At 33.4% G+C, this 26,435-nt stretch overlaps 1 protein-coding gene across 1 annotated transcript in view; it reads right to left on the bottom strand.

The window, feature by feature from the left end:
- Window positions 1–1,032: 1,032 nt before the first annotated feature.
- The window catches only part of LOC124543404 (dynein axonemal heavy chain 5), a 101,544-nt gene continuing 76,141 nt past the window's right edge, over window positions 1,033–26,435 (bottom strand). Inside the window, exons 19-49 of the mRNA XM_047121620.1 lie at window positions 18,706–18,875; window positions 17,844–18,131; window positions 17,344–17,572; window positions 16,844–17,043; window positions 16,462–16,743; window positions 15,831–16,090; window positions 15,519–15,738; window positions 15,186–15,385; window positions 14,544–15,019; window positions 14,253–14,464; window positions 13,945–14,169; window positions 13,408–13,580; window positions 12,735–12,890; window positions 11,876–12,086; window positions 11,294–11,488; window positions 10,911–11,207; window positions 10,667–10,785; window positions 10,224–10,585; window positions 9,156–10,142; window positions 8,386–8,878; window positions 7,657–8,299; window positions 6,424–7,218; window positions 5,800–6,048; window positions 4,161–5,729; window positions 3,901–4,069; window positions 3,631–3,783; window positions 2,471–3,446; window positions 2,227–2,383; window positions 1,727–1,879; window positions 1,437–1,569; window positions 1,033–1,293 (exon numbers count right to left, since the gene is read on the bottom strand). Of these exons, the coding sequence (XP_046977576.1) occupies window positions 1,040–1,293; window positions 1,437–1,569; window positions 1,727–1,879; window positions 2,227–2,383; window positions 2,471–3,446; window positions 3,631–3,783; window positions 3,901–4,069; window positions 4,161–5,729; window positions 5,800–6,048; window positions 6,424–7,218; window positions 7,657–8,299; window positions 8,386–8,878; window positions 9,156–10,142; window positions 10,224–10,585; window positions 10,667–10,785; window positions 10,911–11,207; window positions 11,294–11,488; window positions 11,876–12,086; window positions 12,735–12,890; window positions 13,408–13,580; window positions 13,945–14,169; window positions 14,253–14,464; window positions 14,544–15,019; window positions 15,186–15,385; window positions 15,519–15,738; window positions 15,831–16,090; window positions 16,462–16,743; window positions 16,844–17,043; window positions 17,344–17,572; window positions 17,844–18,131; window positions 18,706–18,875 (11,006 nt within the window). The 3' untranslated portion in view covers window positions 1,033–1,039. The remainder of the gene's footprint in view (window positions 1,294–1,436; window positions 1,570–1,726; window positions 1,880–2,226; window positions 2,384–2,470; window positions 3,447–3,630; window positions 3,784–3,900; window positions 4,070–4,160; window positions 5,730–5,799; window positions 6,049–6,423; window positions 7,219–7,656; window positions 8,300–8,385; window positions 8,879–9,155; window positions 10,143–10,223; window positions 10,586–10,666; window positions 10,786–10,910; window positions 11,208–11,293; window positions 11,489–11,875; window positions 12,087–12,734; window positions 12,891–13,407; window positions 13,581–13,944; window positions 14,170–14,252; window positions 14,465–14,543; window positions 15,020–15,185; window positions 15,386–15,518; window positions 15,739–15,830; window positions 16,091–16,461; window positions 16,744–16,843; window positions 17,044–17,343; window positions 17,573–17,843; window positions 18,132–18,705; window positions 18,876–26,435) is intronic.

Here is a 26,435-nt window from a genome sequence, read left to right as displayed (position 1 = left end):
AATAATCACATTTTATAAATTATTTTGTCTTCATCAATATGACTAATGTGACTAACAATTTACCCACAAAATATTTAAATAATTTTCGACGAGCATTGATGGCTTTACTTATTATTTAATTGTGATCTTATTGTTTTTGTTTGATACGCTTCACATCTTAACTACTCAACACATGATTATGAAACATTACAAACATGTTACTGCGGTCGGAAATTAGTATAATATGACTATTAGTTTCGTAAAAAACTTTATTATCTCTAGAATTGTGCAGTTACATCATTAGTGTTGTGTTAAAAAATCGTAAAACCGGCTTATTTTTTTTAAATCGTAATTTTTTTAATCGATAGCACTCAGCCAGGGTAGAAACTTGATGGCCGGGGGTGGCGTGTGTTGACCGTATTGCAGAATACCTACGCGAGGGATCAATACGATACAGATCGCAGTTAATTAAATATTTCATTATAAAGTTTTGCGAAATTTAGAATTTTTATGTACGAAAATTCCCTTCCTTTTAAGAAGAAAATTAAGAGCCTACTGTTAAAATTTTCATTTTAAATTGAAGTTGTATTACTCGCATCTAAGTTGTAATATTTTATAAAAAAAGTACTTATTACATAGAATAAACTCAAATATCAATATAATATAAAGTTTTATGAAATCCCACAATAATATTAAATTGAATAAATTTATAAAAACATGAATCTATGTGTCATAAATATTACTCACGATCGCGACGCATTTTATTTTATATCACGTATTATTTTATTATTTTTTGTTTTGACCTGCTCGTAAGAGTGACTGTGATCATTCAAAACAACCCGGCATCTTTAGTAGGTAGCTATTTAGCTTAAAATTAAATTTTGTATGAAATAAATAATTTTGTTATGAATTATACATTTTGCAAATAATTTGCTCTATTCTATTTTGTAAGTTATTTTTTTTAATTTCTTTTATTTTACTATATTATGTGAAGACGCTTGAGGAACGGTACCGAACTTTTTACTATTGAAATAAAACACAAATGTTGTGCAATTCTAGTTTATTTTATATCGCATAAAAGTGCTACACCCCTCAGAGTCCAATGCCTCGGATTGCTGTCGGTTTCGAAGTCAATAGAGCCTACATATTTGGCGTCTGTTCTTTGCGGCTTTCTATATATGGGACACTCATAGAGCCGCGGATCCTTGCCGGCAGTCGTATTGATAGCGAATATGTAGATAACCGGCATTTGCTCGTACAGTACTTTAGGCTTCGATTCGATTAACTTGCCAGATTTTCTATCAAGTGATGCCCCTGTATAATATTTTATGTAATGTAATATTATTACACGATAACTATACGTAATTGCAAAACAATAAAGAGATTTATATTTGTAGATTTAGTCCTATTTAACCGTTACGGAGGAGCTTTTAATAACAGGTAGTTAATAAACATACCTTCAAGGAACAATCCGTGCACGTATACGCCTTCCGTAGGCCCTTCGTGTACGTCTTCACGATTAAATTTTGTAATATGATTTTGCAGAACAACAGAATCTAGCGCCCAACCCTTGTGACTGCGTGTAACCTCCTAAAACAAAAACAATAATGTGTAGTTACGAAACAGTTTTAGCTAGATAGCAGAGAGTATACGACTCAGAATCTTTTAGAAAATATATTTGTAAAACATTTTTTGTCAGTTTTTGAGTTCGAAATGGACACATACATACATATTATATAAAAATTACCTGTCTCATTGCAGTTAGAAATCCTTGCGGATTGAAGAAACCGGTCATCCAAAAAGCGTGAGGTCTTCCGTTACGCAACCACGCACGGTACTGTTGCTCGCGCTCTAAAAGCTCAGTGTACCAAAAACCTAATGTCGCTGATTCCCATGACACCTGATAAGTAACATTATTTAAGATTATGAATAGAAGATGATTCTGGATGAATTTAAAGTGACAAGTATTAGAATAGTATAGTAGAATCTCGCTCCCTCCGTCGAAGCTCGAGTGGGGCACGAAAGGTTTTACAAAGTCATATGTTTGCATACACATATCTTCGAAGCCTGACAAATCAGTGTAGATGAAGCCTTGAGATGTTAATGGGTTATAATTCCTCTATACCCGTTATTTCATCTAAGACTCTAGTTTCTTTCAAGGATTAGCTGACCGTGAAAATAATAATTTATAGCATAATTTTATTAGTGATACTGGAGTATATGTGTTGAATTGTAACTACATATCACCTTTAGCCATTGTTGAGGAATGCGAGCGTCGTACATGGCGTCAAGTGACTCTCGCAAGCCTTGACTCATTATTATTGTCCCGTCGATTGCCAACTTGAGGTCACAGAGTGTCGTGTGAACAGTTTTAATGACCCGTTGTATGCGATCGATTTCTTGTCTGAAACGTTTATATATTAAATTCATATTATGGTGGATTACAAAATAGAGATAGTAAATCTATATGTTTTGCTATAATTTAAAGTACCTCAAGAATATATTCATAGGAAGAAAAGCGCCCATCTTGTGAAGTGCATCTCTTACTTCAAAACTGATGTATTGTTTCGGTAATTTTTCTAACATATCCTCAGCCAACCGATAAACAATACTTTCTCTCGTTTCACCGCCTTGACTACCACCCTCTTTTGGTTGCACACTTAAAATGGTGTCTAAAATGTCCTTCGCACTGTTTATTTGATAAGTTATGTCTGCATTACCATGCAGGCCAAATACTTCGGGTGTGTCTGTTAGCGGTAGTTGATTTATATAGTCGACATACCCTTGCAGGTTTCTCGTTTGAGGAACTTTATATCCCTTATAGAACTCAAAACCAGGTCTCAGCAAAACATCACAAAACCAAACGTTAGTAAATGTGGTTAACAAGCGTTTATCAAAATCGTCCGTGACCCGACCGCCGTACTGAACCTCTCCGAGCATGTAACATATAGTCGGCCACGATATACCCTTTTTAGGATCGATTTCATCAAGATGGTTTTGTATGAACTGTACACTTGCCGCATAGTCCGCTTGATTGAATTCATAAGGTATGTTCCATCCTAGTGGACCGAACTTCCTTCTTTCTTGAACAATGGTATGCAAAAATGCCACGGCGTAAAGTAGTGGAGGCCACTGTGATAACGATGAGTAATCAAGTGTGTCCTGTGTTATATTTTGGTAAGTTCTTTTCATACTAGCTCGTATGCCTTGAGGAGGTTCATTTGTAAATTTAATAGCCATTTGTAAAAGTCCAATAGGAAAATCTGTGTGAACTTCAGTTGTTAACCATAGGCGAAATGATTCCTGTATATGTTCTGTTTCTATGAGTGCGTCCATAGCCTCTACACAGAACGGTAATGATAGATGAATATTTTGTAATAAAACCCAGCCGCCTTCGTTCATTGAATCCGATATCATTTTGCGAGCAACAATTTCTTGACCTTGTCCCATAGAAACGGCTTTTAGCACTAAAAGTAACAACATAAAAGAAAATATATATTTACGTAAATTAATAATGTGTAATGTGTTTAGGACGTGCAGTACGTACGAGTAGTACAAACATTACGATATATTGGCAAATTATTATTATTTTTTATATTATATCTGTCGGTCGAACCAAAAAAAAAATCGAATATAACATCAACAGTATACCTATTTCTTTTGATTTCGCTAATGATGCGATCTGTGCCGATGGATCTGATCCAATGGAAAGAATACATATCAAAGGAGTACGAGGTTCTGACTCCTCCCACGTGGTTTCCAAATTAAGAATTCGTCCTTCGCCATATTCAGCTCCCAATGAATCTTTAAAAGAAAAAAGCTTAGAAACTTCAACGACGAGCATTTTGACACACACGAGGATAATTTCTAAGGTCATTTTACTTTAATTAAGAATTACTTTTCTACATGATCGTTTCTTACCTACTATGTACTTTCTGGCCTGTGAAAGTGTTCGGTCCGGACTCCATGACCTGATTAAGAGAAGTTTACGGAATACATCGAGACTTTCCTGAAATCCACTCGGTATAGTTTCTTCTTCCGGCTTCGCCTTTTCATACCAAACTCTCCATTCCTTTTCGTTGCTTGAAATCTAAGATCATTAATAAAATAAATGAATTACACCAAATAACTATTATACATGAAATGTAAATTTTTGGCTTATAGTTTTCATGAAAGTCTACCTTGCTTAAGACTTCAGAGAAGAATTTTATTTTGCTTATTTCTACTAAATTTAGCCATGTTATATCTAGAATCCATCTAAAAGGCTTAGGAGTCACCGCATTTAAATCTAGTGACGCTCCTCCTTTAACGAAAGCCATGAATTCATCGTGGGAGATAAGCCCTCGCTGGCAGTCTATTTTCATGGCTAACATGAGAGTGAACAGTGACTTGTGCCTTTCGTATAAGCTTCGTAATGTAAATGCCCACACTTCATGCGTTAAATATTTGAGAATAATATTGATACGTTCCTCTGTAATATTACTCTTCGCAGATTTTGTTATTGAGTTATCAAATATGGTGAGGAACTGTTTTAAAGAATTCTGGTACATGATGTTGACATTGCTCATCTCAACAATTAAAAAGTATAATATAGACCCTCTCGCGGCCACCGCTCTAAATTCTTCTCTGGCTTTAATTATCTTTCTTTCTGTTACTTCGGCCACTTTTAATTTTTCATTAACTTCTTCAGCAGTTGATTTCGTTATTTGTAAAACTTGAATTAAAGCTTCATCATCAACTAAAGAACCTTCCGAAGATGTTAATCGACAAAGTAAATTACTCTCAAGCTCTTTCATACTCCTCTGGTTTTTCATAACTGATTCAAATAAAGCCACTCGTTCTTCTTCTAAATCTGATTTCTCCATTAATATAACTCTTCCTAGTAACTGATCTTCGAGACCTTGCATAGTAACTGTAAAGTCGATAATCGATGTTTTTGCGCTTATTTCAGGTGAATAGGCTGGGTTAGGTAATTTCGTAGTTATATAAAGCATAAATCCAGGCATTACATCACATTCTTTGTCACCTACGATAACTTTTTCTATAGACCCAGATTTAATAAAGTTTTTCTCCAAAACATTATCTATTACGGGATCTAATTCAACGCCTACGTCCTCTATTAATAGTGGTCTACCCAAAGATAAGCTATCTTCGAGATGAGTTCGAAAGTATTTGTGATTCAATGAAGTAATTTGTAATTCATTTGTAGATTCCTTATTTTTAATCCAGTTTTTCCCTTGACTTTGTGGATCCACTAAAAGAGGATACGAGCTGGATTTAGTTACAATTAGAGCGTTTTGAACCGATAACTCATCGTTTGGAAGTCCTTGCAGTGTCCATTCGGATATCGTAGCACTTTCAACTAACATGTTTGTTATGTTTAAGTTATCCGTTACAGGGATTTGTTTGCTTTTTAATATTTCCATCCACGTATTAAAGAGACTATTTCGAAATTCTTGATTGTAAGGACCACAATAGGATAGGAAACCTGTAGCAAGTACAACATCTCCAACCAATCGACCAAGTTGCTCCTTAAAATCTTTACTTTGTTGGGTCCACCTAATCTTTTCACCTCCTAACCCATTAATAAGTTGAGTTGCTGCTGTCATTTTTCTTAGACAGATATTAGCGGCATCTGTTAATTGTTGCTTCTCTGAAACAGCCGCTTCGTACTGTTCCTTAACTTTCCGTAGAGACATTTCCCGTTCTTCCAATTGTCTTTCTGCTGACGCTAGATCTTCCATTGCAACCTAATAATGGAACTTTAAATTAATAAATGTTTTTGTAAAGACTAGATTTAAAAAAGCGACTAGTACCAACCTTTAGCCTAGCTTCTTGTAACATCAAACTTGCTTTTAGGGGTAAAACTTCTTTATTGACGCTATGGAAAAATGCCATAGCCTTCGTCCAGGATAATAAGCCGGCTACATCTCCACAAACACGTTTAGCAGTGTCCATGTTATAGTCCTCCATTTCAAAGTATGGTAAAAGATGTTCAACCATTTCATTATTAATAATATCTTTTGGATAGTTTTGAAGTTGAAGTAAAAATGTTGTGCTGGCCATCATCTGGGAATTAAAAATGTATGTTATTTAATAGAACAATAACTTATAAATTGTTTTTTCGAATTGAATATAAAATTACCAATAAATAGACAAATATTTTTTATAAATTACTTCATAACGAATTTATTTATATGATACAAATTACAATTTATTATTTGTTTCTGCCGAGTAGTTAGGTATTTACTCATCAGCGAAAATAAAACTAATGTTATATTTCGTGACGACGTTATTTTTACATTAAACTTGGTATAAGTATAAAATTCGAATTATAGTGTATTAAAATGAAATATGAGAAACAAGAAAAAACGATACGCGGTGACACTGCCAGAGTTGTTAAAAAAACAAAAAGAATATTATTTTTATTTTATTTTATTATACCTTTAATGATTCTGCCCAAGAAGGCTTTGGACATGGTGCAGCAGTATCAGATATTAGAGGGTGTAATCTTCTTTGGAATAATATTAAAACACAATCCATAATTCTCATGATGAGGTGTGGGGGTCGACCTAATTTTCTTACTGTGGCTATATGTGCAGGTTTAATCGTATTCAGAGCTGCTTCTGCTTCCTCTAAGGCAGGTTTAGCAGCTTCTAATTTTCTTTCCGCCTTTTCTTTTTCTTCTGCTATATAAGCTACTAAAGCCTCTGCCTTTTCCTTGACAATTTGAACTTGATTTTTTACAATTTCTGCCTGCATGGCTCGGTCTGTTACTTCTGAAAGCACACGATCTGCTTTTTCAGAAGCCAAAGCTAAATCTTGCTCCATGACAGCCAGATCTTTTTTTAAAACTTCAACAGATATTGACGCTTCACGTAACTTTTCTAAACCAGTATCCATTCTTAGAGCTCCATCGCCTAACTCTTTTTGTTTCATTTGATATATAGTTTTATAGCCGCCTATAAAACTTAGATATGATTTAGGAGTGACATGAGATGAACGCCGAAATCTTTGAAAGTATTCAGTAGATACTGTAGAAACGACATCTTGTATTGTTCCTAAGACTGTGACAAGTTCCTTCTTTACTTCCTTCGTGCATTCAATTTCAAAATCGGTTAGGAAATGGTCGGCTACAGAAACAAGTGCATCTTTAGGCCACGGTTGAAACCAGTCTATTGTACAACCAGATATAAGAGCCGGAAAACGTAACGCACGATACCTAAATGCCTCACTCACCTGATGAAAAAATACGAAATTTTAATATTTTTATAGGAAATTTGTCATTCATATATTTTTAAATATATTTCTGATTTGAAAGATACTGTGCCATATTGCGCTCGGATTTTTTTATTATCGAATTACATATATCACTCTCATATAATTATAATCTAAGCTTTGTCCATCAGAAACATTCATTTTGTTTGAATTAATATATTGTTCGATTTCATTTATATTTAAAGTCATTTTTATTATGTTATATATATTTAATAATTATGCTATTAATTATTACAAATTGATGCTGACATCAAACAAAATATTGTAAACTAATTTTACTAATATGTATATAGGTATATACCGTAGTATAATTTACTATCTAAACTGCCTTGAAATTTAGTTAAATTATTTATTTAAAATTTTTGCTAGTTCTTAACAAAAATATAACAATGCACTTACAGGAGAAAAACATAAAACCACATGAAGATTTTGGCAAGTTCTGTTCAAAAAATATTCCATTACGAGCTCGTTTGTTAATGTTCGTTTTTGATTTTCACGTTTCATGATCGGCGTTAATTCGGAAATGATTTCTTGTTGTTCGTCTTTTGTAAATAAATTTGAAATAACTCCTGACGACAAAATATTATTTAAGTATTCAAGGAAACCTTCTTCTTTGATATCAAGGTCAGTAAAAATAAATGTGGTGCCTTTTCCCTGCACGCCACATGACCTGTAAAGTAGTTTTAGGTCCTCCAAAAAATTACCAACGTTATAAGATCTAGTTAAGGCTATTTGGAATGAGCGATAGCCTGCGATAAATGTTGACAACTTTGTTAAAGATTGTTTGCCTGATCCGCCAACACCTACAAGCATCACATTTCCTCGAGGATGTCGTATAACTCTAGATATTTTGACTAAGTGGAGCATGGCATCGGGGAAAAACACTAGATCCATTCCTGAACCTCGAACCATTTCATTGAATTGAGATAGAAACATTTCTAAGCGGTCCCGTAGTTCTGCATGATCAAAAACGGGTTCGTAAACTTTTGGGAGTTCCATATCTGCATCCTCACCCTCTTCGCCAGTTGGTTCGGGAGCATCTCTTAAAAAAGTTAAAAATACGTAAGACTGCTCAAAATATTTGATTAAAAAAAATTGCTTACTTACTACGATATTTAATTTTTTTACCTCATAAAGTCTACAAAGACAGGATCTTTTTCCATCATTTTCTTGTAATCTGGTCCTAATAAATCTTCTGTAATACTGAATAAAGCATTGTTGAACCAGTCTTTATCAGATTGATGCGTAAAACGATCGGAAAACACCCTCGAGCATTCATGTTTCCAAAGAAGCATTAAACATCTTTCTGATTCAATTACCGTAGGCAAGGTACCTATCATGCCTTGCCACACCCGAGATAAATCTCGCAACGAAAATACATAGTGGAATTTTGCAGGAGTGGGTAGCAAATTCGTCCTAGTTTTCATCCAAAGTTCTCTCGTTAAAGGTATTATTTTTTTTATTAGTGTTCTTACTTCTACAGTAAAACCTCTTTTGGCATTGTAATGTCCTTCACCAATAACTTTAAAAATTTTGTCAATCGAATCATTATTAGGCAAAGGGCAATTAAATATAGCAAATTGTCGTTTTAGCCTAGCGGGAATATCATTTCTACCTCCACCTGAAAATGTACATTTAAGTAAATATTTTGTATCAATCAACACTATATGACAAATAGTAAAACTGAACATGTAAAGAAAATATTCAATCATGGTATAATATTAAGTATACCAGAAGATTCGTCTATATTTATGATTCTCGACGATATTAATTTTATGTAAAATAAAACAAAAACAAAAAATAGTTTCGGTAAGAATCAATTTATATTGATAGGGAAATATTGTTCATTTTAAATATCTTTACAATAGAAGTCGTTTAAATCTTTATTTGATTATTACCTGGTTGTCCCATAGCTCCTAAGAATTGAATATCGACAATCGTTGTGAAATCACCAGGCTTCTCTAAGCTATAGAATCCACCCATACTCATAGTTTGCCTTACTATTTCATTGGTTATTTGATCACCCCACTCGTTGATTTGTGGTAAATTGATATCGTCAATGAAAACGAGCATCTTCTTTCCGCCGGGCGGTCCAAATGTCATTCCACTACGTTTTTCTACATAACTTTCAATTGTCTTTTGAAACTGAAAAGGGCTAGTAGCGGACGAAAAATTAAATGATCTTCCCATAAACTGCTCTGGATTAGCATTTTTCATATACGCTTTCATCATAACCGTTTTAGCAGAACCTTGTTCTCCCAACAGGAGTACTGCTTTACCTTGTTTTGCAATACAATATATGAGATAATTAATACGAACGTTATCGACTATTGGTATTAAAATATTTGAATAGTCCGGAGTCGCTGTGTCTGGATAAATGTAGTTTGTCATTAAATCTTCCCACAATTCCCACTTTCCTGGATGCTTCACATAAAAATCAAAAAGTATACTTGATTTATTGTTAGGATGTTTGGGTAAATCAAGAATTTCATTGAATGTATTTTTTATGAAGTTATCAAATCTAACACGATCTCCTGTTTCTAAAAGAGATCCAAAACCCCATATTAGTGAAAAAATGTAAATTTTGTGTAAATGCTCATGCGTGAATAGTATCACTTCTTCTACTTTTTCTTTTTCATCTTCGTCATCTATGTCACCATTAACTGATTTGCTTCCAGAAGGATCTTCCGCTTCTGTGATTTGGGGTGGCACTAATCCTTCAAGTAAATTTAGCATTTGATAGATAATGTTACTTTGAAGTACGCGCATACTAAATATCAAATTTTGAGTGCACCACGTATATGTATTTGGAAATGTTTGTTCAAATAAAGAACTGAATACTTCAACTTCCCTTGGAGACCGTGTTCTGAGCCAGGCATTAAGAACTAAAATACAAAAATTAGTAAACATTTATAATATAATAATGACATACTTGTATTTTATTTTATGAAAAAATTTAAGTTTACCTGGTTCCCAGTTTAATCCAGACGAGCTCATATAGACCATTCCATTCCGCGAAACTGTAGCAGGCGAAGCATTATCAATATTTTCAGGTTCGAAAATAATTTTTGAAGTAGGTGACATTGTTAGTCGATCTCCATTGGCCAATGTTAAAGTTTTGTTGTCATCTAATACAGAGTTTAAATTTTCGATCCATATACTGTCTACTGGACCATCTAGAACTAACCATATGTGTTCCCCGGTTTTTAATTTAAGAGTTTTTCTCCACAATGCGGAAAATATACCATCAGTCCAGTCATTAGTGGCCACATCTAGACGGCCAAACATTTGAGCCGCCGTTATTGCTTTAGGGTTCATACGCATTTCCCTAATAATTAAAATTCAAATATATTAAACTGACTACGTTCGATTGGCTTAATTATTTTAATATAAAATGTGCGTGTTTTACCTGTGTGGGTCTTCTATATCCGATAGTGCATTCATCAACGTATGAATGCAAGTTGTTTTACCAGCTCCTGGAGGTCCAAGTGTCATAATTCCGTGGCGAACACGCTGTGTTTCATATAACTAGCAAAAAATTAAGTAATCAATAAGTAAAGTCTCCAAAAAATGATTTAAACCAAACATTTGTTACATAAACATTAAAGAATGATGTTCATGATTTACATTATATACAATTTCAAATTAGATACCTGTATTATCTTCAACACCCAAGGCGGGTGATAAATCAGTCCATTCACTTCGACTTGTTTTTTAATCGCATCTTCAAGATCAGTATAAGCCGTTTTCTCCAGAGCTTGGTTTGGAAACAAATCCGCAACCAGCGATATAAAAAGTGGTTCATCTTCATCTATGAGTTTTGACAAATTCATGTCCCTTAGCACCCTCATTACAATCGTGCTTTCGGTTTCTTTCGTATTGACTCGTTTTACAGCTCCGAGTGTTCGCAAAACAGAAAGAATATTTCTCAAGCCAAAATCGTAATGGACCTTAAAAAATTTAAATAGAATATTATGTAAAAATATAGTTCTTTATTTTCCTGTCAATGTTATATAACAAAAAAATATATGATTACTTGTTTTGTAAGTTGTTCTTCACACAATTTGTACAACGTATAAAATTTTCGAGCCAAAGTTATATTCTCTAAGAAACCACATGAAGCTAATTTTACTCGTATAATGATTTGTCTGTCTGGTACCATCATAGCTACCGTGCGAAATTGAATCTTTAAATTTTCTGGCAATTCCTTGCGCCCTGCGTAACCTGGATTCTGAAATTTATCATAAAAAATAGTAGTTCGGAAATAACTCATTAAGTAGTTGACTTTTTGTTATGTTATAGGTTGGCGGACGAGCATATGGGCCACCTGATGGTAAATGGTCACCATCACCCATAGACAATGACACTGTAAGAAATATTAACTATTCCTTACATCGTCAATGTGCCACTAACCTTGGGAACTAAGATGTTATGTCCCTTGTGCCTGAAGTTACACTGGCTTACTCACCCTTCAAACCGGAACACAACAATACTGAGTACTGTTATTTGGCGGTAGAATAACTGATGAGTGGGTGGTACCTACCCAGACGGGCTTGCACAAAGCCTTACCACCAAGTGTATGTGACTAAAGAAAATAATGTTATTATGAAGAAATAACCATTGTAATAAATATTCCAAACTCAGGGCACATATCTGACATGTCCCCGTCAGTGAAGAGGAATGTTTTCTTTTTTTCCTTCTTGGCGGCGAGAACCACTGCGACCTGCTGTGCAGCGACTGAGAGGACGGGAAGCTCAATACGATTAAACTCGTCAAAGCAACCCCATGAACCGGACTGAGCCAGTCCTTTGTAGATGCGACCAAGTCCTCTGAAACAAGAATACAAATTTCTTTTTTTATACTTAATTTCGCAAACTTCAAATACTTGATATATTTGAACTATTTTGAATAAAAAAAAAAAAACTTTTAATCGTTTTTACTAATTGAATAAAAACTGTGTAATTTTGAAGAAAGAAGTGAAAAAAATGTTTTGTTATACTTGTATAGTAGGACACAAATTAGATGTAGCATCGGAAAATGAAATGGAATGAAATTAAAACCGATTACTGCCGATTTACACAACCAATAGAAATAGCTCCATATCGCGCCATTCGACGCTATTCGTCGCTATAGATTCCCGCGTCAGAGAAAACAAGTGCATGTAAATCGACGCGTCAAATTGACGAATATATTAGGTCATATGATATTACACGTTATTACGTTTGTGCAAAGATCATATTCGCATGAGGAATAAATACTGATAATTTGGGACAGCATACTTAATTCGGATGTGATCGGTTTTACGAATTTTTCCGATGCGACATCTATGTTGTGTCGTACTATAAATACTAAATGAAGCATCTTGCACATCCTTTTTCATAAAAATAAATTATAGCTAGTTTAGAGATAACAAAACATCATACATACTAAACGTTCCATATTTAAACACGTGGACCAGTCTTTAAATACGAGTATACCTGTAATCCATTTGATCGGAACAATTGAATACGACAACGTATTTGGCGAGAGTCTTGCCCATGTCCTTGACTGTTTCTGTCTTGCCCGTACCCGCGGGGCCGCAAGGAGCTCCGCCCATACTCATTGCCAGTGCTTGGGCCAAGGTTATATAACATCTATAACAAACAAAAATCTTAAAATTCCAACTTGAGTTAGAAGGACATTAAGAAATATTTTGCGCTATTATGTATTACAATTGGAATTTTTGAATATAGGCGTTGTAGCGTTGGCCTTTAACAACGTATCGCTGAAAGTTTATACGTCAGTATATCATCGTAACGTCCTATACTACAGATCATTCAACGAACCTCAGGTACAATAAATCTCTTGCTATAATTTTTCAACTCAGGTGGCTTGAAGTGAGCTGGAAAGTCGGTGGTTTCAATGCCTTGTTTGTAATATTCAGAGCACCGTGTCAGACATCCACAAAAAGGTAATGGTGATATACTTAAATCACAACTGTTTCACTAGACCCTTCTATAAAGAGCCGAGATGACAAGGAACAGCGTGGTGGCATACACTCCAAGCCTTCTCCTCAAAAGGCTACTCCCTTTGAGGCCTTAGGCACTGGGAATTTTACAGGCTTTTAATGTGTACCGTCAATTGTCAATGTGTATCACAAGATACGCTTACCGATCTGTTAACGGTGTGATAACAAGCCGTTCCGTACATCCCAAATATTCATTCTGATAAGTGAACGTTACGTCTGTGACAGATATCCATGTTTTGTCCGCGTCTTCTTTAAAGTAAAAGCGGCATTGTTTTAACCACTCAAAGTCGTTAGCCGATCTTACGTTCAGTCGGCACTAAAAATTACAAGAATATGTAAAAATAGACCATTTTGATGTTCATAATGAGTTTCTCAGTGGAAGATTGTTATTGCAGAAAGATTATTGCAAAAGGGCACATTGTCATGGTACATTGTCGATGCGACATCTCTAGGAAAAGACCAGACACGTACAGCCTTTTTGAAATTTCTATTTATCGATTGTGACCAGGACCGATAGGCATTGGCGCTTTAAGAAACCTTTCTTAAAAACACCTACCTTGGGAACTAAGATGTTATGTCCTTATGCTATTAGCTATTTTCCATTAAAACTGGAACACAATACTTATTATTGCTGTTCTTAAAACTTAGATTCTAGTTAATAGAATTTTGGCTTTATTTACCAGCATGTCAAATATGTCTCTTTGATGTACATGAATTGTGATTAGAGTTTCGAACTTAGTGCGCTCTATTTTCATTAAGTCTCTTGTCGTTTGATCGATAAGAGTATTCAGAAGTTCTAAGAATTTGTTGTTTGTTTCAATCATAATTTTTTTATCTTGTCGAGCTTGCATCAGAGCCAGTTCCGCATCTCTTGTCCAGATAATTTGAATTCCGAGAAGGCCAATCTGTAATAATACGTTATTTCCAATCGTTGAATAAATATATTGTATGAAACGTATCATTGATAGTTTATTTATTTTTTATTTACCTGTGCCGGCATTTTGTCTAGGAAAAGAAGAAGATTAAAACCTGGATCATTGATTACGGAAACAGCATTACGTATGATGGAATGCAAGCTGCTCTGAGCTGATTGCAATAGGGACGTCAGCCATGTTTCTACTGAACCTTCGGCGCGAACGGGGCGTTCTAGTTTTATTTCTTCTCCTTCTGATGATACTATAGCTATCATCTTATTATATTCTGCAAAATATAAGTGCATTATTTTTTACATGTCAATGTCGAAACCACGTTAAGTTTGTTTGAATCTTACTGAGCTTACCTATATCATGGAATTTTACATATCGTATATTATCGAAAATCGAAAGTAGATGATTCTGTATTGTGTGAGAATCTGAAGCTTGACCTAGAATTTCCAAGAGAGCTGGGTCAGACACAAAGAAAAATCGAGGAAACATCGTCCTTTTCTTTTCTAGATAGCCACTTAAACTCTTTTGACAAAGTTCTAACTGCTCTTGGAGATGAGGTAGGAGCTGTCTAAGAAGATCATCTCCGACGCAGCACGAAACGACACCGGGAGTCTCATGAGCTCTTTGCATTATTTTCTGCCAAGACTTATCTATTTTCGAAAATCTCTTCGCTTCTTTCGGAAGCTGCTTAGCAATATCTCCACCCACAAATACGGCTTCGAGGTATACCCACATATTCTGAACGAGCAACCAACGTTCTAGGATTTCATTCGTGCTTTGAAGATCATATAACCATTGTTGGATTTGTTTTCTAAATGGAGCGTTGTAACTGTTAAGAAAAAGAAACGTTCTGACTCAGTCATTTGCAAGCGACCATCTAATGCCAGTAAGTAGTTGCCAGTACGTTGCAGTGCCTCTTTAACTATCCGCTACAGCATGCGTGCCAGTTATTTTAAGTTGTTGTGCCAGAATGATATCTATGATATGAATAATACCGATTAGACAACAATGATCCGAGTATCATTAAGCTGTCTTCGAGTTGACCGATAGTTTCCGCAGTAGTGTCGCCTCTGAGAAGCAATTCGCCTCGATTATTGAATGTTTGAAACGTCAATTCATGGACTGACCATTCGTTGGTCACTTGTCGAAGTTTTGCTTCTATATCCTTTTCTTTCATTGCTGATATACAAATGTCCTGAGATAATAAATACAAATAAGAAAAATAGGTAGTAAATAAAATTAGAAGGATCTTTGATTTAGAGAAAATTTAATAGATTTTTATTTTATTTAGATCATTATCATATTAGTTACGATTCCACTGTTCTCACCTCAATGTCTTCTTTATGTTGTAATAGGGGTGCTTCTAAAATATTTTTCAGGCAGAAATCTTCGTTTTCGAGTTCAAATATGTACTTGGTCACTTCCATGATACGCTGCCAGTGTCGTGGTTTCATCGCTCTGTTCGCCATCAATTCAAGCAGAGGACACATGTCGTTGAAATCGTCGATTGTTTTTTTAAGTGCATAGAAAGCGGGCCATTCTTTTAACCTAAAAATATTCATGTCAAAAATATACACATTTATCCTTCACCTAGAAAAAAATGTTTATTGACATTATTTAAGAGAGAAATGGAAATTTACCCCTTTGGCAGTTTTCTGCACCGATTCTGGAACTCCATCAGTTCATTGTTGATTTCTTCTATATTGACTTCTCCCCAAGGTATATCATAGTAACTACTGACTCTGTCTATCACGTCGTTATATAGTTTGTAAAGTTTTTGTAAAAGATTTAACTCTTTTCTTATCTGAGCCAATTCAGGATATTCAGTGTGTGGTAGACCAAATAATTCCTCGCCATTTTGATATGTTTGCAGTTTACGCCACATACCATCGAAACGATTCTATAAACATACCAATTAAACTTATTTATTAACTTATACATGTAAAAAAAGTGTCTTAATCATAATTATTAGGAATATTGTCCATGTACATAAATTAGAAGATTCTTCAAATCCCGATAACCATGTGACATAAGTTCTTTAACTTATAAAAAAGTATTCTTTTGCTGTAAGATATATTTAAAATTTAAAATTTATTACAATTTGGAGATTTTTCTTAGTTTTGATAATTATTCTTCTACACAAAAAAAAAACATTAAATGTTAGAATTTTGCAGAAATTTTGTAGAAAACGTAAACTCTTAAAACATATAGGTGTTATAATAGTAAAAAAATGTGTAAACCATTTCCTATAAATTTAATTTGACTAAATACCTGAAACAAGATCAAACGGTCGGAAGCCTCTCGTGGGCTCAACCCAGGCTGCATGGGGCCTGCATATCGATATTCATGGCAGTAGTCCGCATTGTCTTCTCTGAATTTGTCCAAGTTGTTTTTCAAGTCATCTTCAAACTGCGGCTGCATTTTCAGCAATTGTACGTGAGACGCGAGTGCTGTGGCTTGTAGCTGCTGCCAACTGTAGCGGAGGTTGTCCACTTGTTCCATGTCTTCCTTACTGACTGGCAGTTCGTATCGAGTTATAACGTTAAACGCTTCCTAAAATGTTTACACAACGATTAAAATGATCTTTTTTAAAGACTTCATAGTATGCCATATTTGCCATATTAATTTGAGTGTGTAATATGTGTATGATTACTTCAACAGGGTCTATTTTCAATTCCATATCGACTTCTTGTTCCCTTATCTTCTTCAGTGTTTCCATTACGGTCCGTACGTCGTCTAAATCTCGAATCGGTCTTTCCAGTTTGCGTTCTAAGTCATTCATTATCGCGTAAACATAATCCATTTCACGTTTATATTTTTTTCTCATTGCTTGGCTTATTCTGTAGGTTCCGTCTAATAAATAAATATATTTTTAGGTAACAAATATTTAAGAAAACGTGTTTTTTAACATAAAGAAAATATTTTTCGATGTTATTTGTAATCAATAAGACAGATCTTCATTGTGTTTTATGTTATGCATGTCAGCCTAACCATTTTAATTTCATTTTGTTAATAAATAAACGAAAGCGACTAGTGTTATCACGTTACATACAAATCTATCAATGGAGTAAAACGGACGTTGATCCCGCAATCATCGGTTAAGATGCACGTGTTCTAAACTCTAGGCCATAGATACTTAATAAAAACTATTACTTTTGAGTTCTGTGTTTAGTCCCAATTTAAGCTTCTCAGTCGATACTGCAAGGCAGTTTCCTATAATTAGCACATCGGGTTCAGTGGCCAGCTTGGCCTCCAGTTCGCTGTGTCGTTTTAGAGCGAGTTCAAAGTCGTTAAGATTCCAGGCCAATAATTGTCGTAAAGTTTTTTCGCATTTCCACAAATAGTGATAAGGGCGCCAACGTTTGACCAACGCGTTAACTTCCTGCGACATATTAATACAGGTATCAAATATTTTTTGCTTAGTGACCAAAGATTATGAAATCAAATATATATTTTAAATACTTTGTATTTATTATAAAATAATTGGTATTTAAATTAAATCTTTCCAAAATTCAGTCTAATTCAATGACAATTTAAGTAGGGATACCGTTTATCGATTATGTTATTTAAGCTGTTTGAACGTTAATTGTTTAAGAGTTAGCGGGCAACATTACGAAATAAAATAAAATAAGTATTTTTGAGATTACACTTACTGTTTTTACATTCTGTGTACACACAGACAATAATGTTAGAGTTTTAATTATTTCCTTGTTCTCCATTATGTGATTGTAGAAATTTTTCTGTTGTAATGGAAAAACTGGTTTCTCTTCAGATTCCAAGCGGTAATACTTTTTTTTCCTCATTTTCGCAGCTTCCACCATTTTCATCGATTTTTGTGCCATATTCATCGGCACCGCCATTGACTGAACCTGCCCGTCAAGCTTGGTGACTACTTCAAAAAGTTGGTTCGGTTGGTGTCCGGCTAGCTTCTTCCAACCTACCTAGACGACCGAAGCGTGCAGAGGGAGCAGAAGCGGCAAATAAATATACGAAATCAAAACAAAAAGGTGATATGTACATCATATAAAATAAAATACAACATCGAGTGTAACAAATCAAAGGAAGAAGCGGTTTGGCGTCAACATCGGTTGCAGACATTTACACCGTCAAATAACACAAGTGCAGGTGGAAAGACGATACACAACAATTAACATCACGATTTGGAAGAGAAAAGAAATAGCTAATCAATTAAATTATTTACATTATTCGTATAAAAGCTATTTACATGTTGTTGGTAATAATAAAATTAAATATAACTTTGTTGAACAAATGGGGTATTTGTACCTGTACTGAATCATTGCGTTGATCAGAAGGCTAAAATTAAATTTAGTATATTTTTTATAATAAGTAGTTAAATTACATAAATTACTCTATTACTATTTGAAGTCTTTATTATGAATACTGATCATATGCACCATAAATGGGCGAAAATGTAATCATTTGGAATAAAAAAATAATGTAATAAATTGTATTATAAAAAATTTCAAATAATCTTATAATTATTTTCATTTTTACCTTTTGTATTTTTCCCCCAGTCCATTGTGCGACTCCTTTAGATAAACCTGATATATGTTTACCGGCCAATACTAGGACCTCTTGTATCTCTTCCAGTGTAGGATTCACAGATACATTGGGTATCAAAAGAGTAGTCTGCAACAGGAACATCGGTCGTTTCGTATTATTTCCTGTAAATAAAATAGATTTTATAAATTCAATAAGTATTTCATCTAACAGTTATATACTGTCATTACAATTTTTATCAACTAAACAATCTCCTTAAAACTAATCATTTCAATTATTATTCATGAAAAATGGGATATTTTCTATAAATAGTATTTTGTAATTAGCAGTATTCTATTTTATATCTAACCACGCAATTATATATTAGCTAAAATATTTTATTGCTGCTGCTAATCGCAGCGTAGGCAAATCGCATTATTAATTTTTATTAATAAAACAAATCTAATTATAATAATTAAGAAAAACTTGGTGGTAGGGCTTTGTGCAATCCCACCTGGGTAGGTACCACCCACTCATCAGATATTCTACCGCTAAACACCAATACGCAGTATTATGTGTTCCGGTTTGAAGGATGAGTGAGCCAGTGTAACTACAGGCACAAGGGACATAGCATCTTAGTTCCCAAGGTTGGTGGCGCATTGACGTTGTAAGGAATAGTTAATATGTCATTGTCTATGGGTGATGATGACCACTTACCATCAGGTGGCTCATATGATCGTCCGCCAACCTATTCTATAAAAAAAATACTTTGCAAAAAATTTATGCAAAATAATTAATTCAAGATACATTTTATATGGAGTCTGAAAATAAATCTTTGTTTTATTAAATTCAAAGTAAAAAACTCTTTAAAATGACAGGATAGAGGGAAGTAGATATCCTGAAAATTATACTAGGACTGCATATTCGAGGCGTGCTACAGCAAGCTTTTTCTGTCTTATTAATATCAAATACGCATGCGCAAATTTGTTTAAGCCACGCCCACCAAAAAAAACCTTTTGCGGGATAAATGGCAGATAGGCCGTGAATTGTACTAGGAATTCATAAACATACAAGAGGTCAACGAGAGAGAGACAGCTATGTTTTTCACATTACGTTAAAATTTGAACCAGAAATAGTCGAAGACCACGCCCACTAAAAAAAAACATTTTCCAGAATAAGAGGTAGATAGACCATGATTTTACTAGGACAGCATATACAAGCAAGAGATTTACTGGATGTAACATACATTTATAAACACAAACAGTATAGGTCAGAATTAGTAAACAAGACATATTATATTCTACATACACAGCATTATGGGCCTTGTTATTTATTAAGCTTCTTAACAGTGATTATTGTAAAAAATCATTCATAATATAAATATTATGAAACGTATATACGACACAATTTCTAAAAAGATGTCTTGGTTTACTTACATATAAATTATCATTTATATTGAGAGTATTTATTATTCTGATTTCTTTTACATAATTTTAGGCCCACGCTATGGATAGCTGGAATAACCCTTTTACGTTAAAAAAAGTATTTTTAATATGAAAGAAGTATCATAAACAAACAAAATGTTACGAGAGTTACCTGAGCCTTCAATACGGTTTTATGACATTTGATTCTATATCATAATTTATATCACATTATTATTGCATATTATTAATATAGCAGAAGTTATTGAATTTACTTTATTATATACAATTATTATTGTAATTAATTGATCAATAATTTGTAAAACTGTAATTAATATTATTTTATATGGCATAGCATTTAATACTAGCATGTAACACTATTTCTTATTTTAAATATGATTGAGCTGTCATTATAAAACAATTGGACTATAGCGTGGGGATTATTTTGGCCATCCCGAACTACTGAAGTTACAAATACTATTATTTGACTGGTATAGTAGAATGAAGTATAGTACGTTGGTATTTGCTAAAAGTATAACAAGTTTTTTTTTTTATATAAACGTGTATAAGAAATGGGCCAAGGATAGACTCTAAAGTACTGGGGTCCAAGGAGATCTTTATTTCAGTTACATACGCCTTTAATCGATTGCTTCGATTCGAAACAAGCAGTAGATTAAGGCGAAACATGCCGTGTCGCATATAATTAAAGGTAAAGAAATGAGATAAATCACAAAATATCTCAAAAAAAATATACGCAGTCCTCGTACTTACTCGTATGATAGCATGTAATACGCGACGTAAATCTAAACGACGTAAGTGGAGACATTAAATTGCTTTGTTTTTTTCTACTTGCCTATCTCTCGACAAGTGAATTCTCCGATGCCGCAAATCGAAACAATTGACGTATGTTAGAGTAATAGTGTCACACCATTGTTCGATGTAACTTGAAATGCCGTAAATCGAAAAACGACATAAGTCGAGCACTGCCTGTATATCGTTATGCTCCAATGCAGTTATTACCAAGTTACCGTCACTAAAAATATTTGAATGTACTTCAGTGATCGTCACAAAATATTAAAAACGTCGCTTCTTTAATTTTTAATATTCATTTTCTATTATTTTTTTTTATAAATAATTGTTTCAAGTGATATATAATCGATCTTAATTACACTTTTAAAAGTCAATGACTACATTTCGAAAGCACAACATGATTAATACTTTATTATGCTCACTTAGACACTTAGACTTAGACAAAACATTTCTAGCTCATGGTGCTTAACTAACAACTATACACAACTACGGATCTGAATAATAAATAATACCAATGAAATTCTATATCAATTTAAATGGTTCCGAAAATCTATGCATGAGGAAGGAATAAAAGAAAAACATGTTTGTTTTTCTAGAATAGAGGCAGCTAGACCATGATATTACCAGGGCAGCATATTCAAACAAGAGATTTATGAGAAAGAGACATTAATATTTCGCGTCTCTTATAAACAACACACCTGAAAATATGCTAAGCGTAAATTGCGCCTACTGAAAAACCCATTTTCCGGAATAACAGGTAGATAGACCATGAATTTACCAGGACAGCATATACGACCAAGAGGTTAACAAGAAAGAGACAAATAATAAGTCGAACCACGTAAAATTTTAGTCTGAAATACGCATGCGTAAACCATGTATCTATAAAAAATATTTTTCCGTAATTATAGATAGATAGACCATGATTTTACCAGGACTTCATAAACAAACGAGAGCTATACGAAAAAGAGACTGCGACATTATTTGTCGCGTAGGTGTATGCACACATTTTAAGCCGGCAAAACACATACAAAAAATGCTTTCCCCGGAATTATAGGTAGGTAGACCCTGATTTTACCAGAACTTCATAAACAAACAAGAGATTTATTAGAAAGAGATATCAATATATTTATTGTGTCACATTAAATTCTGAAATACGCATGCGTGGACCACGCCTATAAAGAAATATTTTCCTTTACGAGACAGTGACAGCAGTACGTTAAAATATTTAGCTGAAAATACAGAGCATGTCACGACCACGCCTACAAAGAAAACCGTTTTCCAGAATAATAAAGTAGATAGACCATGATTTTACCATAACTCCAAAAAAAGTAACAGCCATATATTGTGTCAAGTTAAAATAAATATTTGCAATTCGCTAGGCTACATTAACGACTGTAAGTATAAGAGGTAGACGGACCTCGATGAAACGTAAAACCACACATCAAGATAAAATTTAATCTCAAATACACACCAGAAAAACTATACTCCATAATTACGGGTGGATAGGTCACGATTACACTAAGACCTCTGGATACAGTCACATATATAAATATTATACTTATTTAACTAGTATTTAGCTCGCTAACTTATTCCAGTTTTTCGGTGTCAGCTACATAAATGTGAAAAACCTTAGACCCATCGAAAGATACCTTATCGGCGATATTTCATTTAAAAAAGTATATTTCACTTAAGATGAACATAAAAGACGATTGTGCGGCATTATTGTAACAATAGAGAGATTCCATCCCGTACTACTGAAATTAAAATTAAAATTTTCCTTTATACTTGGTCACCGCAAAATCTTCTGAAATACGAATGCGCTAACATCCTATCGCATGATTAGGCCACTCCTTCAAATTCACTTAGCGAAATAAACCTTTTGAAACTCTTGATTATTATAATATCCTGGTCCATCCGTTACTGTATATTTTATACATAAATCTATCATCATCTATTTTATGGTATTGGTGGCAAATGAAACAGGAGACTCATGTTATGAAAAATGACTTTAAAAAAAGATGCGGATGGTCATTAAAATCTCTTCTGTTTTTAAATTTTAAAATAAAAAATTCAAAGCATTTTTATGTAAAGTCATGCCAAGACGAATAATACATACACATATTATTTAAAAGTAAAATCGTAATAAGGAGGGCCAGCCTGCTAGCCTCACACTCCTCTCTCTAACCTCCCTCACTCTACAACTTTCAACATAGCGTATAGCGTTCTGCGTGAATACACATGTAGTTTGGCTGTTATTCAAGGATCTATTGATATAAAATTACGAAACGGCTAAGCAAAGCCACACCGTACAAAACAAATTCCAACTAAATATTCAATTATTGTCTTATACTATTAAAGTATAATCGTTATTTAACTTTCCGTCATATTTTCTCCTGACATTATCCTAATATATAAATTGTTATGAGCCATTGCGATTTCCAATAATCCTTAGTTTTCTATCAAGTTTTATCGAATTTATATCTATACTGAAGTTAGGTTAAAAGTTTATCCAACTGTACCAGGGATCCATGAATATTGAAGAGTTTTGTCAATAAAGAAAAACGCGCCATCTCGACGATTGTTTTTGTACTTCTATGTACTATCTTATAATCAGCATCTATGAGAAGAGATTTTGTTCAACCCTTGTTAAATAAATTTGTCGATTAATTATTTATTTCATTGATTAATTTAAAAAAATTGAAGCACATCATTACCATGATATGTGAATCGTATTAGAACAATAGGAGTTAAAAATTTTCTATGTAAAACTTTATAACAAACACAGCATCTATCAATACAAACGCTGTCAACTTTAAAAAAATGGATACAAGCTTTAAAATATTATATACATTTAAAAGAATTTTTTGCGTTAATAATGTTTATAGTGTGAAATTAATTCTTGATTTGAGAATTGTAATTTTAATTTATGCATTAGTCCAGTTAGTACTAATTATACTACTATCATTTATTTTACGGTTTGGTGATTATTTAGCGTTCCCTCGATTTGAACATGTATACTATATTCACTAATATATATACACTAATGGATATAATAGATAAATAATGTTCTACTTGTATTTAAATTGAAATAAGTGCTTGAAATATTTGCATGTATTGATTTTAAATCTCGTCAGTCGTCCTGTGCACAATAGATTTATTTGTATGAATGTATGAGTGTATAACTTAGAACTATAACTTATATGTAGCATATAGATGGAATACCAATGTACCAGGATTTTATAATATTGCAAGAGATAAACAAGGAAGATAAACATACAAGTTACATATCATAATACGAAATGCGCATGTGTGAAGTTATGAGACCACTCCTACTTTACGGTCTGAAAAAATACAGGTTTACTCTCCTTTGAACCTTCATTACTTTTAATTTAAAAATATAACGTTTAAGCCCATTAAACAGACTATGAATGAGCATTATTAATATAATGTTACTCATAATTAGGAAAATTAATGGCATAAAAATATTTATTTGCTCTTATATTTATATTATACTAGCTACCCTTGTACGCATTTGAATGTAACAAAAAAATATATTATTGTAGCCTAAGTTACTCCTTATTATATCAGTTATCCGCCAGTATAAGTCCCGTCAAAATCGGTCCAGCCGTTCCCGAGATTAGCCGAAACAAACAGACAGACAAATATTGTAAAAAAAGTTATTGTGGTATATGTACATGTATACATACATACATATGAATAAGGTAAAAAGGTGCTATTTTAATATTACAATCAGACACTCCAATTCCATATGTTTAGATTAATTTCGTCGCATGTGAGGGAGCGGGGGTTTGTGCAGATTTACCATTCCCGATTCCTATACTATACTATAGTATAATAGTCTATCTCTGAGCCCAATTTTACTAAGAACTTTCAGCCGTTCTGGTGTGATTGAGAAACAAACATAACTTCTGCATATATATAAAATACACCATTAAGCTCATTCTAACTTATATTGGGAGGGACTTGTAACTGAAACGATTAAACAGCGTGTCGTGCTGCTCTTGCTTACGGTAAATTGGATAGAACTAGTATGTTTCCTCCTGTAAAGTGTCCTACTATTGTAGCTTACACTACTCGTGATTTCTGCTCTCCTAGTAAAAGTGCGGGTTAAATTTAACCGCGTTTTGATGCGGCTGTTTTTTCACTTAAAGAAAGAATTCATAAATAAATCTCACATTAATAAAATCATGTAGATCAACACAATATATTAAATGTACATATATGTATTATTTTATAAATTCGTATAAAACTTGATTGTATCTTTTATTTATTTTTTATTACACTAGTTTGCTACAACAGGTATAGACTGTCAAGTATAAGTTTGCGTTCCTTCCTTCCTTCCTGAGCACCTGCTACACCCTTTGTCTTGCCACTTTTTTGTTTATTTTACCGATATCTCCCTACAAAATAATTCTCTACGTCTCATTTTTAATAGATTTTGGGTAAGTTTTCTTAATTAGGGTAAATAAAACAAATAAGATATAAATGAACAAAAAAAAAATTAGTACATGTTTTTGCCACACGCCAGCTTACACTTGACGCGCTGTACATCCCTGCATCACATAATATTTACTGAATTACCGTTAGAAATTATTATTATATACATATATATATATCATGTATACACATGTCTATTATTCAGATAAATGATCTCCATTTTAATGATAGCACTGTTTAGTAATAATACCATACTAATTTAATTATAGTGAGACTTTAGTGTCAAATTGGGAGTACTTGAAATTGACTAAACCAATGCTGGTTGGTATACTACCTCAAAGTCCAGGTCAGGTTTTCCTTTGACGAATGTCGTTATTTTAAAAGAAGCCCCACAGTAAGAGGATTGAAACGAGAAAGACTTTTTATTTATTATCATTAAAACAAAAGGCACATATATATAGTTCCATAATAAGTAGGTTTGATATCGACAATGATCACCGCCTTGTTCGAGGCATTATAAATATCGACTTCAAAGTCCATACAAATACAATGCAACGTCCGCCTACTTGATGATATACATTTAAATTACGAATTAGAAAGCTCGTTTTGTTACTTAGACTCGAAAAATACGTATAAGTTACGTGTATACATTACAGTATAGGCACAGAGACTCTAGGAAGTACTAGGAGATAAGAATATTATGAGAGCCTTACCTATATGTGAAAGAGAGACTACATTTACATCCTTATTTCACGTACTCTAGTTTGACAGATGTTTCATAATGAAAATAAACCTGGCCCTCGAATTACAATACAAAATAATATTTAGTTTGTACCTTATAATGTATTAAGGAATATAAAATAATTTGAATTAACATTGATATCATCGTTGAAATGTCTATATATCGTATAAGAAAATATATAAAATTTCTAAAAAACTTTAACATTCGAATAAGAATTAAGTGGTTTTTTTTTATGAAGCGCCTAACATAAATATTTTATTTTTGAATAAAAACGTTATGGCTTGCATAATTTTATTATATACAGGAGAAAATAC

This window comes from Vanessa cardui, chromosome Z, assembly GCF_905220365.1.
Source record: "Vanessa cardui chromosome Z, ilVanCard2.1, whole genome shotgun sequence".
NCBI classification, from domain to species: domain Eukaryota; kingdom Metazoa; phylum Arthropoda; class Insecta; order Lepidoptera; family Nymphalidae; genus Vanessa; species Vanessa cardui.
This window is presented reverse-complemented; position numbering and strand designations above follow the sequence as displayed.